The 20,780-nt window shown below is 34.2% G+C and overlaps 2 protein-coding genes and 1 long non-coding RNA gene across 5 annotated transcripts; 2 read left to right on the forward strand and 1 right to left on the reverse strand.

The window, feature by feature from the left end:
- Window positions 1–343: 343 nt before the first annotated feature.
- LOC121790803 lies at window positions 344–5,447 on the forward strand. Of its 2 annotated transcripts, none has more exons than XR_006048413.1 (2): window positions 344–2,517; window positions 4,188–5,447. It is a non-coding gene; the product is annotated as an uncharacterized LOC121790803 (long non-coding RNA). The 2 variants fall into 2 exon arrangements; XR_006048414.1 differs by lacking the exon at window positions 4,188–5,447 and adding an exon at window positions 2,605–2,695.
- Window positions 5,448–9,399: 3,952 nt separating this feature from the next.
- LOC121790806 (phosphatidylinositol transfer protein 3-like) lies at window positions 9,400–12,193 on the forward strand. 2 transcript variants are annotated; one of them, XM_042188918.1, is made up of 6 exons: window positions 9,400–9,535; window positions 10,441–10,546; window positions 10,711–10,887; window positions 11,052–11,150; window positions 11,241–11,486; window positions 11,762–12,193. In XM_042188918.1, the coding sequence occupies exons 2-6, from the start codon at window positions 10,481–10,483 to the stop codon at window positions 12,050–12,052; spliced, it is 879 nt and encodes a 292-aa protein (XP_042044852.1). In that variant the 5' UTR covers window positions 9,400–9,535; window positions 10,441–10,480; the 3' UTR covers window positions 12,053–12,193. The 2 variants fall into 2 exon arrangements, with proteins under 2 accessions (XP_042044852.1, XP_042044853.1); XM_042188919.1 differs by lacking the exon at window positions 9,400–9,535 and adding an exon at window positions 9,565–10,282.
- Window positions 12,194–13,936: 1,743 nt separating this feature from the next.
- On the reverse strand, window positions 13,937–18,761 carry LOC121790805 (sugar transporter ERD6-like 6). Its single transcript, XM_042188917.1, has 18 exons — window positions 18,399–18,761; window positions 17,668–17,730; window positions 17,499–17,588; window positions 17,342–17,401; window positions 17,179–17,244; window positions 17,016–17,081; window positions 16,862–16,937; window positions 16,505–16,569; window positions 16,336–16,428; window positions 16,133–16,213; window positions 15,964–16,048; window positions 15,746–15,792; window positions 15,563–15,625; window positions 15,367–15,426; window positions 15,206–15,271; window positions 15,068–15,127; window positions 14,658–14,772; window positions 13,937–14,251 (listed from the first exon to the last, which is right to left on the reverse strand). The coding sequence occupies exons 1-18, from the start codon at window positions 18,582–18,584 to the stop codon at window positions 14,139–14,141; spliced, it is 1,455 nt and encodes a 484-aa protein (XP_042044851.1). The 5' UTR covers window positions 18,585–18,761; the 3' UTR covers window positions 13,937–14,138.
- Window positions 18,762–20,780: the final 2,019 nt, after the last annotated feature.

A 20,780-nucleotide genomic window follows, 5' to 3' on the forward strand; every position in this document is an offset into this window, starting at 1 on the left:
ATATTCATTCCGTCCCTTAAAAATATACACTCTTTCATTTTTAGTTCATTCACAAGAATATGCACTTTCTAATTTTGGAAAGTCTTTTTATTCTAATAAGGTGAGATCCATTTTCCACTAACAATATTTTAATTATTTTTTCTTTCTACTCATCTCTTATTTTATTAATTTTAAATTAAAACTCATACCTAACCCAAAGTGTATATTATTTGGGATGAATGGAGCAACTTTATTGAGTTTGAAGCATAAATCTTGACGTGGCCATACCACAATTTCACTGAATACAAAAAGCTGATATTCCAACGTGGCCAGCTGATATCCGTTAAACAAACGTCATCTAGAACCTTCCCCTTTTCAAGATGCCATCACAGCCGTCCGATTATTCCACCAATTGTACATGTTACAATTCGCCAGTCAACATTACGACGCCGTTGATCGATCCTGCCGTTGAGAATATATCCCACCCACTCATTTTCAGCTGTTGGATCATTAATCCCTACAATAAATATACCTTTCCTTTATCATTTCATTTCCCAGCCGCCTCGGTCACCTAGCTCGTGACCTCTTTCTTCACGCCGGATTGGTGACTTCTTCCTTTTTTCCGTCAGATTCATTCAGATCGCGAGGCGATCTACGTTTTGGTTATGGAATTTCCGAGTTTTGTTATGTTGTTGATTTTTCTTCGCTTGATAGATTGGTCTCCTGGTTGTTATGCTGTCTGCGGCTGTGAAACGCCGAAGTTTGGCTAGATCTGCAAAAGTGTTGGACGGATGTCACGGATCGTCAAAGGTATCTTGTAGATCTGTGTTCTTATTGCAGATTTGAATTTTTAACGCATGGCGATTGGATTGGAAACATCAGTGTCTGTGGATCTGGAAACACGGAGACATCTTGAGAAGACACGATTATTTGACGGAGGACGTTCACAGTTATGGCTTCGTTGTGGTTTTGTCTATGAATCCGAGGCTCTGGTGGACCGGCCGAGTGATTTAAGGGAAGTTAATTTTTTTATGCTGTGTTATTTGATGTGTTATTCTGTCTGTGTAGACTCGACGAATTGTTGAGGCATCAGACTGTAAAAAACTAAAAAATGAGTGAGCTATGTGAAAAGTGAGGTGAGGAGTGGTTGTCTGCATGACCTTTGCCATGATGGGTGCGCTCGCATGGCAGGTCGCCCGTTAATGAAAATTTCTATTTTTTGGTTTCGAGGGGAGATGGTACGGGGATTTGCCCGGCTCTCCCCCTGTGTCTGGTGTCCTCTGGTGTCCTCGTCTCTCTCCATCTGCTCATCTTTTGCGTATTCAATCTTTATAATGCATGCATGCTAATTTCAAATCCAGCAATTTGGTCTTGAATCGGGATGTGAACCATTTAATGCAAAATATAACGCATTCAAGACCGAAACGTCTCCATTATTTGAAAGTGAAATATTGGGATCGATCAATTTGAGGCTGCAATCTGCTATTCAGCATTCACTACTACAGAGGTACCAATTTGCACTTTCTCCGTATCTACTTATCTTGTTCACTTGCAAAGCTTTACATTCTTAATACTTAAATTACTTCTAACTTTTTGTTGGTTTACTGGCTCAAATTATCTTTTGTCGTTGCAAAAATAGGGTTTACTGTGAGGTCTGTTTGCGTCTTACTATCTTTTAATAACTACAGATAAACTCCTGAAAAAATAATACAGTTAGAGCTATATCAATTTCAAAATACCTTTGATTCACTTTTTTGGGAATAACCCGATGCCATAACCTATTCCTGCTATGTCCATATCTTGACTAAATTAAAACGTGCCATCTTCCCCCTTATATGAATTGAATCATAACATGGTTAATTGCTAGTATTTTTAACACTGGCTACAAAATATGATCTCCACACAATTTTAATTGATAGCTAACTATCCATTCCCGTACATCATTACTTTTTAACTAGTTCACAAGCTATCAAAATCTCACTGTACAATGCGTCTTTTAATCTCACTGTACAATGCATCTTTTATAGTACCTTTGCACTTTGTTTATTCTTCTCTGTAAAGTAATACCATATCTGGTTTGTTGGTTTTTCCCTCTGTCGAGGTTACTAGCTAATGATTTAAGATTATTAATGTATTACGGTTTAAATTCATCTGCATCTGAATGGTTGTAGGGTCTGTAGTGTAGTTTAAAGCTGTAGCTTGGTTGTAATAGATCAGCTATTCAGTATATGGTTTGTTGCTCACTGAATTTGGAGCAGTACCTGGTATGGTGGTTTCTAATTGAGCCAGTCCAGTTTACATGAGGAGTTGCTATTATTATGGTGGCTGTGTCTGTTTATTGGATACTTGGTATGTATGTTGGATTTACTGCTGCTGCGTTGCTGTACTTCTGTGGTTTCGGCTGCTGCTGCTTTTGCTTTGGAGCTTCTGGTGATCGTTCTCATAATTGTTGGTGCTTATCTGTCAATGATTCTTCAGTTGCTCGTATGCGCATATGCTTCGTCTGTCTCTCCAAGTGTAGTTGAAGATAATTGTCAAGTAAGCTGAAAGGAACTTGAGTTGTTTCTCTTTATGCTGCAAGTGCGATATAATATATGGTAATGATGTGAATAATCTTATTTTCAGGTGGTTAGATTTTACTTGAGGTCTTCGGTGTTCTGTTAGTTTTTGTTGTTGCTTTTCCTATATGATTGCTTCTGTGAGTGCTTGTGCATTATTTTTTAGAGTTTTTACTTTCATTATTATGATGATATGTATAGTAGCACAAAGTTTCATTAGAGTTTATCGACTTTTCATAAGCTTGGTGGAAAGTAGATAGGAATAACATGGTAGGCATACAAAATATGGTAGGAAGGATCCCTGAATTTTTATTCTGTTTAAACTCCTTAAAAATTAAATTATTGTGGAGTTGATCATGACAAGTTCGTGATGTTTATGTGGATAAAATTTAGTTTGTTTTGAAGTTATATAGCTCCATTATTTGAGTGTTGGTAGTATTCTATTTGTATTTTTGCAGGTATGTTGTTTGGTCAATTCAATTATTTTCGCCATCATGAAAACTATTTTTGAGGCGTAACATAAAGTTGATACTAACCTAAGAAAAGTGATTAACTTAGCTGTGCATTTAACCCGTTGGAGAATATTGAAGTAAGTAGAGGTCGCGAATGATATGTTAAAAAGTAGTACTAAATTATAAATGTTTTAATATAAAAAAATGTGGGTGTGTTGGATGGATCCATAACCTCGAATGGGAGAGCGCTCAATTGCTTCCACGCGTTGAGATGGTGGCGGTTTGAATCCGCCTGGATTCTCTCTCTAATAATTTTGATTTCTGGGTCATTCAAAATTCTTTCTTGTAATCAAAATTTAATCATTCAATGTATAAGCATGTTTATGTTTTGCTAAATTTCGTGTGGGGATCGCCAATTTATTCGTACAATATTTGTTCTCTATTGCTGCCTAAATTGTTAACTTCTTTGCGTAAAAAAAGTACTAATGCAACCAGTTTAGAAATAGTAACTATTTTTATTTTTACATACCTCTAAAAATTAGAAGCTTTTTACTTTAAAAATTCTTTTCTCAGTGTCTCTAAATATTTGACATGTCTCTAAATGGTTGTATTCTTTTTACTTTTTTTTAATTTTGACATGTCTCTTAAATTTAAAAACTTTTACCTTTAAAAATTCTTTTCCTCTCTTCATTTATGCTTTAATCACTTTTTCTTTTTGTATTTTATTACATTAAAGATTATGCGATTTTAAAAATTTATTTTTAAAAACAAAGGTTATTTACAAATTATGCTTTCTTCCCAATAAAAATTCTTGTTTTTTGGTTCCAATAAATATGCCATATTTCATTTTCCCTTCAAAAACTTACCCATTTCCACATATTTAGATATTCATTATTCATTATTTTGTTTTATTTATTTATTTGATCATTATTCGTATATATACACATGTTTTCAAGTATAGCTAAATTGTGTGTGCGGCATGTAATTATGAATAATGATCGGGCGCTATGTGATCAATCCTTATTGGGGGGAGGGAGTTGATGGTAGGCGAGCGGCGCTGCCATGGGAGTTGTCGATTGGCGCCTATTATGCGCTGATTTCCTAATTTTGTTTTTTTTTCACCTCAATATATACATACCATTGTACTTCATTTCATTCATACATCTCATTCCCTTGACTACCAATCTTTTCTCTCTAGTAATAGCATGAATTGCGATAGCGATGTACATCGGCGAGTCACATTATCCTGGTGGCGAGACCCAGTTTTGAGGCGGCGTTGGGAACCAATTCCCCGGTGGGTACCCTCCATTTCTCGTTGGGTATCGGCTGTACCCTCCGTACCAAGGAGGCAGGTACCCAGCTATGTCGGTGCTAGTGGACCACTGAACCACCCATCGATGTTCGGGGACAATGTCTATCGGCCCAACATGGATGGGTTGGCCGATCGCGCGGATGATCCCGCTTTGGCGGCCATTTAGTTTTTCAGCATCGACTGGTTCACGTTCGGACTTAGATATTTCTATGTATAGAGAGGAGAATCCTCGACCGAAGAGAGATGGTGGGGTTCCCGGCGGGGAAGGGATTTGTCGGCAAGCTGTCTCAATCTGAGTGTAGATCTAAGAGGACGAACTACGCTCCGGCTGAGTCAATTGTTGTTGCTAGGTGTTGGGTCGATATGTCAGAGACAAAATTATGTCGGATATGCAAACACAACAAGGGTCATAGGATGCATATTGCGGATAGATACCAAACAATGAAGCTAGCAGGTACGAAGTATCACAACGGGGGCAAGCTCTGCAAACATTTTGATTGGATGAAGGCCGACGTCGCCAAATTCAACGACATCTACGGGAGCAACCTTCAGACGATTATGAGCGAAAAGAGTATGGACGACGTGAAAGAATTGTCAATATGGGAGTTCTCCCACAATGCCCGTTCAAGTATTGGGATGTCTGGCAAATCTTGACGGAGCCTCCCAAATTCCAAGAGGGGTTAGAGCCAAATGCCCCGAACGTCTCTGTCACCTACAACAGCAGCACCGGCGGTAAATCCAACGATATCAACGAAGATGCTGATCCTTTTCCTTTGCCTCTTACCCAGAGGCGTCCGATTGGCATGAAAACAATCAATCGGAAGGGGAAGACAACGGCCAACAGGTTCTCAGAAGTTCAATCATGATTGGGCGCTACAAATTTGATCCAAAGTTTCATGATCCTGTAGAATGGTTTTCTATGTTTTTTTTCTCCAGTTTATTTCATTTTTGTTATTTTAATATTTGATAAACACCAACAATTAAAATGAATTATAAAGAGATAGTGAGATAGATTGTGAGATAGGCTGAGAATGGGTTGTGATGGGCTGAGATGGACTGTGAGATATGCAGTTGAATGTGGCAAGAGGAAAATGGAGTTGGACTATTCATATTTTGAATTCTCTTAAACTAACTTTTCTTTTTATCTTTTATTTGTGTTTTATATTTCAATTTTTTTTAACGGAGGTAGTATAAATTATACTATCTTCCCAACCAAAATTCTCATTTTTTTTTGTTCCAAAAAAAATGCCATCTTGCATTTTGCCTTAAAAAGCTCTCCATTTACACTCATTTAGATATGCAATCCGTTTTAATCATTTTAGCAAAAGTTTGTGTTAGTCAAGAAAGTTAATATTTTTAATGAGAAAGACTACAATTTATATGCAATGCGGTTAGTGTTGGCGGTTGCCATAGATTAGTCATAACTTTATTAAATTTAATAATTTTACTCGAAAATTTGACACATTTTCAAGAATTGAATTTGACATATTCAATATTAAGTCACTGTTATATTACTTTTATTAGCTTAATATATTTTTTAATTTATCATAGTTTTTTTTAATTGCCAAGCTTATCCATCGGTGGTCCCAGACTCTGAATGGCTATTTTCCGATGGGTGGGATAGCTTGCCTAAGGAATTAAGACTATTTCATACCCAAAGGTAGGGGTTGATCTCATGACCATTTGATTAAAGATAGACAAATCCATGCCACTCATCAACACCCCTTCGATTTTTATCATGGTTTCTTAATTGTGTACTAGTTTTATTTAATTATATGATTGTATGATTACACAATTTACACATAAATTACCTTAATTATATGTGCAATAATTAATGTTATTAAGTATAGTAGAAGTATTATTTTATATCGTTGCTCATTTAAAAACAACTCAAAATTTTATTATAACATCTCTCCGATAGTATATAATACTCTTTCCGTTCTATATTAGAAGTCACTTTGACCTTTTTGCATTCGTTTTATAAAAATAATAGTAATAAATAGTTAAAGTGGGGAAATAGTAAAGTAAAAAATAATAATGTTGAGACTATCTCCATCCGTGACACTCACCCAACCCAACCCAACCCAATCAACCTTTTAATAAAATATTCATTTCTCTATCCACAACATACACAACCCTCCCTCAATTCAACCTCCATAAACTTTTTTACTTCCATCAGTGACCCCAACCCAACCCAATTAAATATTTTCTTTTTCATATATTAATATTTCGATTTATAATTAATTTAGATATATTAAATAATGTCTAAAAAATATAATAAAAAAGTATATGATTCAAATTTAAAACATAAAATATTAGATATTCAAATAATTAAAGCACAATATAATAATAAATTACACATGAGTTTCGAAATGATATATAAAGATAAAAATAATAATAATTAAATAAATTAAATTAATAAATTCAAAATATTCAAAATTTGATTATCTAAAATATTTACATTTCATATTTATAGTATACAATTCTCAAACATGTACATAATTAAATAAAGTAGTATAAATCAATAATTAATAGTAAATAAAAAAAAGCAAAAACAATAATACATTGACCCAATAGAAAATGGACATGTGTCCTTTGCCCTCCACTTTAGGTTGGGCCGGCTGACAAGACCACAAAGTGGGGGTTGGGTTGGGTTATTTCATTTTTGATTTATTTTTATTTTTCTCTAGTTTGTCTTATATGCTTGCCCCCATCACAAAGTCACGATGAGGGTGGTCTGAGAAGACTCTTTTCTTTCTTTATATTATTCTCTCAAGTAAATTGGGCCTGCTACTATTTATAGTAAAAATGAATTAGAACTCCTAATGACATATAAATTAAAATGGTAAATCGAGACTCCTAGTAGCGGAACTATGGAGAAATTAATATTATTTGTGATATTGGAAAAACGGTCAAAGTCTGTATTCACGTGTCACGACGAGCTATTGTTAGCAACGCCCAAAAACACAACTGTGAAAACATCAATCCAACAGCCAATACATATAATTAAATCTAAATTTTAGCATGGGTAAATCCATCCACCGAAGAATAATTTCAATGAGAGAGTAGTTGACTTGGAGGAAGTTGCTTGGTAATGGTCGACATATAATGATTACTCATAATGTAATAAAATAGTAAGTGGTTAATTAGTTTTGTGGAACGTGGAATTGGGTCCTAATAATATTGAATTGACCTAATACCGAGTCTATTTCCAAACACTTGCTTCCAATAATCGATAGAAATTTGGTAATCTTATGTTTGTTTTCTTCCATCAACTACTTTTACAACTCACCCGCCCCGCACTACAATCTACTTATAATTTGGCTTAATAAATTGATATCTGAATTTAATAATTAATTTAATTACACATTTTTTAAAATATTAAAACTAAATACCTGCCAACTACACCCTTCCTATAAAGGGGTAAAAAAAAATTAAAAATATGGAGTGTACTACAAGGAACATTTATTTGTTGAAGATTTTGAATGCAAAGAGCTCACTCGGAGTCAGAATAATTGAAATTTTGTAATTTTATTGAATGATTTTAAGATACATAAATCCAAATAAAATTTAGATTAATATGGTTATAGACATTATGTTAAATAAATCAATTTCCGAATAACAGTGAACACCCCATTTTTTATGAAATAATTAGCAACTCTTAAAACTAAACTATTCTACCATTGTATTTGTTCTAATAATTATTTTCGCTATATAATAATCGAAAAACCTTTTCACCAAATCACATTCAGTTCAATTCATTTAAGACAGAGAAAAAAATGAAATAGATAGTAAAATTTGTATGATGTGTTATAAAGTAGTAGTATAATTTTTAAATATGTTTGTAAATTAATAAAAGTATGTGCAAATAAAATAGATAGTAAAATTTGTATGATGTGTTATACAACTTACTGAGAAATTAAATACATCAACTAGTCTAATTATGCATGCTATACTAAAAACTTAGTAGAATAGTTTAATTATAAGAGACAGAAAACATGGAAAAAGATAATAGATGATTTGAGAAACAAAAAATTAAGATAGATAACTAAAAATGTCCTTAATTTAGAAAAAAAGTGGACAAGACTTAATTGATACTAGTATTTATTTTTATAAAGTATAAAAAATAAGCAAACACATTGCTTTTTTTTTATAGTTTATTCAATATATTTATTATTAAATCTCCAAAAAATTTTTTATATGAAATGACACTAGAAGGAAAGAACAAGACAATAGAATGGAATTAAAATATCATAGTAGTGGTCGTAAAAGTTGGGGAAGAAAATCGAGTTGCATTGTTGGACTTTTCTGCTTCTAGAAAGATGCTTTCTGCACAATAAAGTCCTGTGGGATACTAATTTTCCTTCCTTAATCATCATATAATTTCATTTAATTCTTTAATACCAAGAATAAACAGTACAATAAAGATTTATTTCTTATGAATACTAAAGTCAAGCAGATTTGTAAAGTTTTTTAGTGAAAATTTAACCAAACCAGGAGGCCACTTCAAATGTATTTCCTTTTTCAGTAAATATCACAATAACATAAAACTAGAAAGAAAATTAAAGTACTAAAAAAAAGGACTAAGGCTTTTTGTGAACATAAATTTTTTACATGGCTATTTTTCTTTCCATTTATGGGATTTTTTAAAAAACTTAAAAAATAATTTGCTTGCAATCTAACTTTGTTCAGATTTATTGATTTGAAATGCCAACTCCATTACTGACAATCTCTTTATAAAAAAAGTAATTCAAACAAGATCAAATTATCAGAAAATTCTAAAAATCACCACCAAATCGTTGACAGGTCATATTGACTTAAACAATTTAGCATCCAATCTCAAGTTTTTCTATTATTGTTGAAGCAATTTCAGAAAATATATTTTATCTTTTTGAAAAATAAAATCAATATTTCAGCAGCCCCCATAAATTTTCTTCTTTTCTCACTCAAAAATAAAATTATTAAATTTTTAAGGCATTGCTCATTAGTTTTTGGTAATTATTTCACACATAACACTGAGTCAAAGAGTAATTAATACACACACACACACACACACGTGTGTGTGAATATATAATAAAGTTTTTTGTGACCTCTTTTTCACACAAAGTGCGTATGTTTGTGCGTGAGGGAGTGAGAGAGGGCAACTAGTGGGAGGAGCTTTTGCATGAGAAAATCCTGAGGTTGATAAAGAGGAAATCTCTCTCCCTTTCTCTCTCTAGAATCTCCATTGCTGGGTGAGTGACAAACTGATTTTTGATCCATGCTTTTTCGGTGTTTCTGTTTCCAGTCATGTGTTTAGTCTCTCGCTTGTTCACGATTTTTCCTCTGCTTTTAGTTTTTTAATTTTTTTTTGCCTTGGATCTATTGGGAGTTTCTGGATCTTGATTGATGAATCTAAATCGCTTCTCGTCTAATGGCTGATTGCCGCTGCGCTGGAATTTAACTGGAGATGTACTAATCGATTCCTTTTGTGTAATTGCTTTTGAAAAAAAGTCGAGTTTCTGATCTCTGGGGGGTTTTGACCAGGAAAGCTCTGTTTTTTAATCAGTGTTTGTTACTCGAAATGAAATTCTTTCAATTGTAGATTAAGCCGTGTAAATGGTGAAACAAATGAAATTTTAATCATCCATCGTTTCTTTTGGGCATTTGAAAAAAATCAAATGAGAAGAGATTTGTTTTGGTGAAGTTTATATGATTCTATGCTTGTTTCTGTTTATTGTGTATACATAAATGGCTGTAAGTTTAAGGTTTTACTTATTAAAAATAAAGCAATTTTATTTTTTTTTGGTAGCTGATGTTGATTTATGTAAATAGTAGTGAATGTAATCAAGATGAACTACATGAAATTGGGTAAAGGGGAGTTGCTTATCCTGAAATTACCGGTAAGAAACCAATTGTATGTGCTTGTTAGAACATCAATGGATTCTTCTTCTTGTCAAAGGTGTTAAGCATAGAGTTACATCTTTGGTTATAAAGAGAAGGTCACACCCTTGACTTGGTTTTATATGACATAAATTTTCTAGTTGTTTGTTGATCTTGAACTGCTGTTGCATGTTTCTCTCTGTATAGCCTGTTGCCCAGTTCTTTGGAGTCTGCGAGTCATAACAGAAACAGCTTAATGATTTTTTTCCTGTTACAGATAAGCTCCTTTGCTACATAAGAACTGCTCTAGACAAATCATGTTTTTCCGCAAGAGCAATTCCTCCCATGATAGTGAGAGTGTTGAGCAGCAGCACGAGCGCAAGGTAATAATGATAGAATTGTTCTTTTCAAATAATGCTTGTGAATCTTCCTAAGTATGTGTGATTAAGCAAGAAAAATATATCAAAAATGTAATGCTCTCCTGCGGTTGCACTAATGAAATCCTTGAAGATGATCTGATTGAATTTTAATTTTCATTTATCTGCAGTTCCAAGAGCTCAAGTCTTCTCTGGGACCATTGACGGGTCGCAGTCAGCAGTATTGCTCTGACGCTTGTTTGAAGAGATATCTGGAAGCTCGGAGCTGGAATGTAGAAAAATCAAAGAAGATGTTGGAAGAGTCACTGAGATGGAGATCAAGTTTTAAACCGGAAGAAATCCTTTGGGTAAGAGAGACAAGTTATTTTTGTGTAGCTACTACTACTTGTTTGTTACTAGAGTTACATGCTATGTTTCTTATCATCATCCCCCGTCAATTTACTTCTATAACCATTTTGTTTATCAATATAAATCAATCTGAGCATATACATTGATCTTTATTCATTTCTAGAGTGAAGTTGCAATTGAAGGTGAGACTGGGAAAGTATTCAGAGCAAACTTTCATGATCGACAGGGTAGGACTGTTCTTATACTGAGACCGGGATTACAGGTATCCAAAAAGATTATATAAGCTATTTAATTGTCACATTTTTTTTCTTTGAATAGGAGTCATATGATATTGTGCTGTTTTGCATTTCAGAATACAACATCACTGGACAATCAGATGAAACATCTGGTTTATCTCATTGAGAATGCCATAGCAAATCTTCCAGAAGGGCAGGAACAGATGGCGTGGTTGATTGACTTCACAGGTTGGTCTATAAGCAACAACGTCCCTATTAAGTCTGCAAGAGATACAGTCAACATACTACAAAATCATTACCCTGAGAGACTAGGCGTGGCGTTTCTGTACAGCCCCCCTCGCATTTTTGAAGCATTTTGGAAGGTTTGTTTTATAAGTCTTTGATACTACATTTTTTTAATGTTTATAGGTTGTGTGTGGTGTTTGCATTTTCCAACCACAAAAAATGAATTCTATCCAAATGATTCCATTTCTCGATTGCTTATGCATCGCTGCATCTTTTTTCTTGGCCGCTATATGCATTCTTACTGAATGCTTGACTTTATCAACAACATCTAGGGTGCTATTTTGCATTTTGGTGATTTTGCATAATAACTTATGGTTCGTCAATTGTTTAAGGAAGTGATGTGTTATTGCAGATTGTTAAATACTTCTTGGATCCAAAAACGTTCCAGAAGGTGAGATTTGTGTACCCAAAGAACAAGGACAGTGTAGAAATTATGAGGTCGTATTTTGATGTGGAGAATCTCCCGACTGAGTTTGGAGGCAATGCAACACTGCAGTACGACCATGAGGAGTTTTCAAGGCAAATGGCAGCGGACGACATGAAATCTGCCAAGCTGTGGGGTTTGGAGAAGCACCAGCCTAATGGTTTGATGGGAGCAGAGGTGGCTCCAGAGCCAGAGTCCCTTGCTCCACCAGCGAGCTAAGTCATATCTAATGGCGATGACAAACTAAATTATGATTATTAGAATAATGCTAAATATAGTATATAAGCTCTAAAAGAAATGAACAATTCGGTACTTGCAAAATATGGATGCTAAGGGTAATACTATCTCAGGGTTTCATTTTGTGTACTGTTATAATCTAATCCATTCAGGCATATTTCCCTGAGAATACAGTCTGTTAGAGAGGTTTCACTGATCTTGTTTCTGAAATTTATCTTGTTATGATATGCATTAGAGCATATTATTGGGTAAAATTCCACAACATGATACGAAGGTTTTGGCCTGTGTCATCATCAATTTCTATATAGTTCATCCTTTCCTACCATGCCTTTCATTTTCATGATAAAGAACACATAGTTGAGATGAAATGTACTTAAGATTTTAGTGATGTCAACGAGAAAATGGGTTTATATAGGTAGGAGTATTCATGTGCAGATTCAGTAATGGAGTTAATGCGGGTTCGAACATAGTGAAGAAAGTCACCGCTGTTGAAAGACAAAGGTGGTGCGGCAGCTGTTGCCGGTAACGAATGGTGGATGAAGAACAAAAGTGAATTCTAACGTTGGGACGGAGCTGCTATATCGTGGGGTCAATGATAACTCCAAAGATTAAATTTAGTAGAGTTTTTCGATCTTCATGAACTGACAGTGAGTTAATTGATAACCCTCCCGACCCCACCCGGATCAGCCATCATTAATATGAGATGTTGATTGCGATCTTGTGAAGGGGTGCTTCTATGCCACAAGCCTAGTTGATTGAATGTACCCTCGCATGATTTTTTCATTAGACAAACAAAGATAGGAAAATCGAAGGCAAAACTGAAAATGACATGAGATCACGAACTTGCCGACTAGGGATGTCAGTGCAGCCTGTAACCCGTGGGCTGGCCCGAATAGCCCCCAAAATTTATAGGGTTAGGACTGGAAATTTCTAGCCCGATAAAATTACAACCCGATTAGCCCGTACCCGATTAACTCGCAAACCTGTTAGAGCCAGACCCGAAAACCGATGGGCTGACTCGAAGACCCGATAAAATTTCTACTTGTTTGACTTCTAAGTCAACACTTAATTGATTATTTATATAATATAGATAACTAAAAAAATATCTTTCAATTTTATATTAAATATACAAATTATATATTAAATTTTTATTAATATAATAATAGATTAATGAGTTAGAAACCTCAAATTCATTAAAAATTATTTAAATTTCTATACATTCTTTAAAATTTCTTAAATATGTTTATATTTCATTTTGCATAAATCTTAGATATTAGTATTTGATCATGTTTATATTTGAGTTTAAGCATATATCTCAAATTTATCATAATTAAATGTTGTACATCTATAAATATAACTAATTCTCATAATTATTTATTAGATTGACCACACGTCAATTTCGTCGACAACTCGATTAACCCGTTGGGCTAGCCCGAAACCCGAGCTTTTAGGGTTAAGGTTGAAATTTTATAACCCGAAAAATACAGCCCGATTAGCCCACACCCGATTGACCCGTAACCCGAGCAGGGTTGGCCCGAAACCCACTGGGCCGACACAATTGACATCCCTATTGCCGACCTCAAGTGGCCTCATTTTATTTGTATATTAAAATATATTTAGATAAAACCGATCATTTTTCTCTGCAAAATAAATAAAAAAATACAAGTACAAATTCGTGTTACCCCCTCCCTCTCTTCTATAATTAGATTATAATAGTACTATTATAATTTGACAAAATAAAAAAATAATTAGTTTTGAATTTGGATTTGGTGTATAGTTGGAGAAGTGTTTTACACCAACAATAAGTTTTGGTATATAATTGGAGATGATCTACCGTATCAAAAACCTAAAGCAACAATGCAATAATAAAGTCAAAATGGTTATGTAACCCGGAGTTTATTGACGAAAATGTACACACATATGTCAAATATACAATTCATAAATGTTCCACAAGTAAAGGAATAATGTGGCACACATCTATTCTGTTGCACTTCCGATTCAATGATACAAATGAGCAGATATCAAATACATCACAAAAATAAAAAAAAAATCGAGTAAACAATTCTGATCATCTGAAGGAGTTCTGGATTTCCTCTAATGTCTTCCCCTTCGTCTCCGGAACCCAGATTGCCACAAACGCGACGGTGAATATGCACATCATGCCATACATAGTGAAAGTTCCTATAGATATAAAGAGACACTCATCAGCGTCATGACTGAATAACGTCACTGTTGAGAGCATCATCACCGTTACATCCTAAACCTCATGACTGAATATTAAGCTAACGTAAGACACCCTAAGTCTCGTGCTTAAGCTCATTTGGTCTTGTTCTTGAGATTCCTAAAACACCCCTTATCTTATGAAGATGTTGTCCACTCGGACAGGCAATATTTATTCCATGTTAAACCAACAGTATGTTCGTGCAATCGTTTTTCTTAACCCCTAAGTTACTTGATTGAGCCTACTTGTATTTCAGTATTTCGTCATCATGTTTCATATATCAAAGATGTTTTTGTAAGCTATGCATTTCCACGATATGGACTAATAACGGGATAGTGAAAGTATCGAGGGTTGAATTATACGAACCTCCACTACTCCAAGTTAGTAGCATTGGTGCAGTCATTGTAATCAGCCACGAGAAAGACCAGTTGAACAAAGTTGCAACACTTCCAGCTAGGCCTTTGATTTTTATTGGAAGAATCTGCAAGTCGTGGATATATGATTTAATCAGTTCATGTCAAATCTAAGCCGTCAAATTTTACTATCACACAAACAAAAGTAAAAAAATGAAAACTAGCTTGTGAATGATTTGCACATCTGGCATATGGAGAAATCAAAACTTGAACACATGACATTAATGGTAAGTTTGCACAAGTTTTAATTGTGTCTTCCACAAATTAATACCAATAAATCTTAATAGTAGTTTCACAACTGCAACTGTAAAACACTTTTTTAAGAATCCAATGACGTCGAGAAAATGGAAAGATAAAGTTTACCTCGGACATTATGAGCCATGGAATAGGTCCCATTCCAAGTGAGAAAGAAATGATCAAGCACTACATATGACAAATGTCAGGTATTGGAGAAAATTCATAAATCAGCTTTTACTATGTTTGCTTTGTAAAAAAACATACCACTACTCCAACTACTGATAGGATTCCCAGGATTCCAAACAACGTAGAGTCCTCGGAAACAGATCCCTTTTAACAATATCAAAATCAACAATTTGTATCAGGTTTCTCTATTATCTATAAATCAGCTTCTGTTGAGTCACAAATGATTCACGAAGCAATACCTTTAAGTAGAATGATACAGCAACCACTACAAGACTAAGTGCCATGCCGGATGATGAAACCTGAAAGAAGTACTAAATTGTAAGACGAGGCACACTCCGGTGGATTTGGATAGGATGGATGATGCACTGTACATCCAGATATACATAAACTTTTGCCTTGTAGACATTAAAATCATAAAGTGTTTCATTAACTCACTAATAAAAGAATCCGGCGCCCAGTTTTGTCCACCAACCATGTAGCCACTGCAGTAGCAATAACCTGAAGATGACCACGTTAGAATATGAATCCGGAATATCTAATAAGAACTCGAATATTTTGATTTTTGAATAGATGTGTATTGGAAAAATAATGATAGAGATGCGTTTTTAGAGGCGTAACCTGAATTACCCCGACACCTACAGTTGCAGCATTGCTCGAAGAGATCCCTGCTCAAAAATAACCCAGCACTCCAAATTAACCAAAAATCAATATAGATAGATATATGTACTCTCTCTTCTACAAGCGATTCTAATGATCTCAGATAATCAAAAACTTAAAATTGAAACATCAATAGCCCATTTCCATCTTTCTAGGCTAAGAAATTTATATGTACCCACCTGCAGATTCAAATATGTTATTGGAATAAAAGATGACACCATTAATTCCAGATAGCTGTTGGAAAACAAGTAGTCCAATTCCTATCTGCGAGATGAAAGACAGCGTCAAAGATCAACTAGAGAACACGAGCAGTGGAAAATTACAACACTTAAAGAAGATATCATGTACCATAAGGGGTAACCAATATCTTCTTGATTTGAGATCTTGAAAGCGTATTGCATTTCTCCGGCTTGATGATGCTAAAGATCCCTGCAGGACCGAAACATTAGCTCATGATGGACTCGTATGGCATTAGGTTTAGAGATAAATAATGAATAATAAATGCTTGGATCAAATACACACATCCTTGCGAATTAATGAAATAAACCTGCCTTGATTTCATGTACTTCAACAGAAATATCAGTGTCAAAGCCCCGAAGTACTTGCAGGGATGCTTCAAAATCATCCATCATTCCCATTTTAGCCTAATATTCATAGAGCAGGAATATGTAAATCATTCTCTGTGATAATCATGAGTGAACAAGTTGTTGGATGCCTCACCAACCACCGAGGAGATTCGGGGATGAAGAAGAGTCCAGGTATAAGTATCAGACATGGCAGTATGCCTGCACACAAAAAATGAATGTAGTCAGCATTTGAAACCATGGTGCAAACTCCCAAATCTTTAATTTTATTAAATCCAATAGCTCATTGAAAATTTATTGAACGGAAATTTTCTATGCAACTGAGATAAGATGAATAAAACGATGTACGTTTTGAATCTGTCGAGGGATTCATCACTATGATGATGAAATGAACCAAAAACAACAGTCATAATTGTCAGGTGACATACGAAAGAATTCCTACTATATTCACAAAGCATAGATTCCAACAACTAAACACTCTAGCGGAATTTACCTAGAACTGCAAGAAATCTCCATTCAACAAATAGTCCCAGTAGATATGATAGCAGGATTCCAATCGTCACAGACAGCTACATCATAGGAAAAAGTGAACTTCAATGACTTCTTGAAGCATAAGAAGTTAGAAGAGGAAAATGGCGAAAGCAAACCTGGTTAACTGAGCCCAGAGCTCCTCTAAGATTCTGGGGTGCTATCTCAGCTATGTATACAGGGACCTGCATCATATTAGAGAAAAAATATATATACCTTCAGTAAGTCGAGAAAGACTATCTTGAGTTTGAAAAAACACTATGACAAAACTGTGAATTTTACTGTGTAAGAGATGATGCCCACACCAAATCCTTCTAACAGCCTTCCCATGTACAGAAATGAGTAGTCCTATATTTAAAGCAAAACGAAGAAACTTTTAAGAAGTAAGAACTGCAACAGAACATGATACAAACATAAAAAAGACTAGAAGAGTAGAAAACCTTACTTTCGCGAATGAGATGCAAAGCCAGCCAATGATGTTAGGTATGGCAGCAATCATCAAAGACTGCATGACAACACACCGAGTTAAAGTCTTGACCATTCACTAAAAAATTGAAAGAACAAGGAAATGCGACTAGCTCATGTTAATAAGCAACACGTACCCCCTTTCTTCCTATGTACTCAGAAATCTGACCACTAGCAACTGCCCCAACCATGGCTCCCACATTGGACAACGAACCAAATAGGGAGAACTGTACAAATGGCCATTGTTCTTGTGAGAAATTTACAAGTGAGGATAAAATCTAGTAACAAAAAGATGAACATACTAACCTGCGAGACTGTGAGGTTGAGATCTTTGGTGAGAGCTGACTGTGTTGGCGAAGAGTAACCACACTTCACAAAACAACAAACATAATCATTATAGCTTATACTATTAAATTTTCACAAAACAACAAACATAATCATTATAGCTTATACTATTAAATTTAGGTCCGCATATGCTATCATACGTATTCGTAGGAGGAAGAGGAAATATGCTAAACACATTAACATTTATAAGTAGTAGACATAGAAAAATCCCCCAATAAATACTTTAAATGTATAAGTGGCAAAGATAACTACAGGACAAAGTAAAACTAGTGTCAATGGTCCAAGGTATAAGCCTGGTTATTTTATTATAAATGGGTGCTTATTGATGATATGTAGTAGATGGTGAAGATCATATTAAACAGAGATCTAAATTTGTTGATGGCATCTGATTTTAGATGCCCAACTTCACAACTCTCACTTTCAACAGTCAAATCCAAAATTCTGCACAACTGACAAACTTCATCTAAAACTCCATAACTATCAAAGCCTACAAAGCCAATCATCAATGCATCATGATAAAAAGTCCTCCTAAACCACCTAATTCAGGTTCCAAATCTCGATCGACTCAGAACCCATTCAGTTTATTGAACATATCATCAAGTAAGCTGAGGTCTAACCACATTTCAAAACAAATTGCAATCAAACAACCACAAGTTAAAAAAGAAGAAGAAATGAAAAGCAGAAAACATTACAGTGAAACCAAACTGGATAGGACCCAAAGCCACAATCAAAACGCAAGCCAAAACTGAGATAGAGCTATCCCTGATTGCTTGAGAAGAGCCCATCATACTTGATTGCCTCGAACTCATCCGATACCAACTCCCTGTATGCAGGAATGGTTTCCTCAGATCCCCCCTCCCATCGTCTCCCTCTTCCATCTCTCTCACTAGAATTCAAGAAAATGCAGATCCCAATTCCAAACTATTCTTGATTGCTCTCCCAGACCATAAATCGAATTAAAAAAGTGATCTTTCTTTGATTCTATGGATTGGAGTTGCAACCCAGTTGAGCAAAGACTAGGAAAAATTGATGGGAGTTATTCTTCAAAGTGGTCGTGTGTCAGTATCATGTTGTTGACGTGGACAAGATTTTCAAGATTTACTCTTAGCTGGCGCCTACTTTTTTAAATGTAATGATGATTTATAAACCAAGTCATTAGAATATAATCTAAAATATTGATAATAGCAATAATGTTAAAAATAATAATATTAATATTACTGATATTAATAATATTATTAGATTATATCACACCTTAAAATTTTTATTATTTCATATAATATGATTATTAGAATTTTGTATTTTAAATGTAAAATTGGTAGAGTAAAAGATAAACAGAAAAAATAGGTAAAATTGTATAGTGGATAGTGAATCCATAGATGATAAGGTAAAAGAGAATGAGAAAAAAGTTGTCATAAATAAAATTAACTATTTCTATGATACAAACGAAAAAATGACATATTTCTATGGGATGGAGAAAATATTAGTATTATTTTTAAGTATAAATACTATATAATTATAAATTAATATAGGTAGTACTAATTATCATGTGAAATAAGGTGTAATATGTTTAAATTGTTATATATATATATACTATCGATTAGTTCCAAAAAAAAATCAATTAATATTTGGAGATTTCAATTGTTATTTTATTGAATCGAATAATTTATAAAATTTTCAATTAATTTTTAATTTAATACTAAAATTAAAAATTTAAATAATCTTTGATTTACTTTAGAGATTCAATTAATTGTATATTGATAGTACTCCTGTAATCTAACATAAATTTTATTTTGTAGATATAGTGTTTGTTGGTCATTGATTTAATGGTTTAGTTGAATATAAGATGACCCATTTAGGTAAAATTAATTATCAAAATGGAAGAGATTGGAACTTCGGATAATGTCGTCAACAAAGCAATTTTAAAAAGAACGAAGAATTAGTGACAGACATTTCCGTAATAATTACTGGCGGATAGTTATATGTAGTTAGTGACGCAATTGTCTGAAATTGGCAATGGAATTTATTGACGGATAATCATCACAACTGTCGTCGGTAATTTTACTGCTGTTGCAATACCGTTGGTAAAATTATTATGCATCAACTCAATCACCAACTTCCGCGGTATTCAGCCTGTAACACTGTTCATTGACGGATTTTTTATAATTAGTGATGAATTTGTGAGTCAGTAAGCAGCAATTTTTTTTTGTAGTAAAATAAGAATAGTGAAGCGAGTTCCACACGACGTCCAAAAAAGAAAAAAAAAAAAGGAAAGATACAATTATATCTGTATGGAACATTGTTGATGAAGTCACAAGCGTTACACACTTGTGTATAACACCGAACAAAGTTTATCACTTCAGTTTGAGATTCTTCATAATCCTGTTAAAAAAATACGTTTGAGAGTTGCATTTAGAATGAGGAATACTGCAGCATGAGATATTAAATAATGGAGAAAAATTAAAATTCGAGTTATTATGTTTTGTTAATTATTCTTCAAACTAAATGAGATTAGGTGACTTTTCTAATCTCACTTTCAATTTTTAATACTCCTATATATCATTTGATTCAGTTGATGCACGTGTTCTTAATTAAATGCATGCCTTAATAAGTAAATGTGTCAATCAAGAATAGTGCTAATCAAAGCCATATCCACATTTGTTTGTGTCTCACTATTAATATTTTAATAACATTTGTTGTAAAAATAAAATATATTAGTAGTAGTAATATTTATTAATGGAGCAATTATTAACTAAATACTGCAAACTAAACGTTGATAAATAAAACCGGCAATGCGACCTCTAAATTTCAATTCATTTAACCATTAAAAAAAATGAGCGTACATACCGGTGGCCGGTGGCGTATCCTCTGTTGATAGAGATGGATGTGTAGTTAGGTATAGGTACTCGATCGGTTTCAATATTGTTGATGTCCTTTTCTAAGGCATCATAATACCTCCTCACTTCCTCAACCGTTTTCCCACATGCTCTTGCAATCTTATGCCAATCCTCGTCGTACCTCACCAAACCTCCTCGAATTGTTTGTTTTGGTTAGCCGTCCATGACGACAACGGCCCT

Source organism: Salvia splendens, unplaced genomic scaffold (genome assembly GCF_004379255.2).
Source record: "Salvia splendens isolate huo1 unplaced genomic scaffold, SspV2 ctg627, whole genome shotgun sequence".
In the NCBI taxonomy this organism is placed as follows: domain Eukaryota; kingdom Viridiplantae; phylum Streptophyta; class Magnoliopsida; order Lamiales; family Lamiaceae; genus Salvia; species Salvia splendens.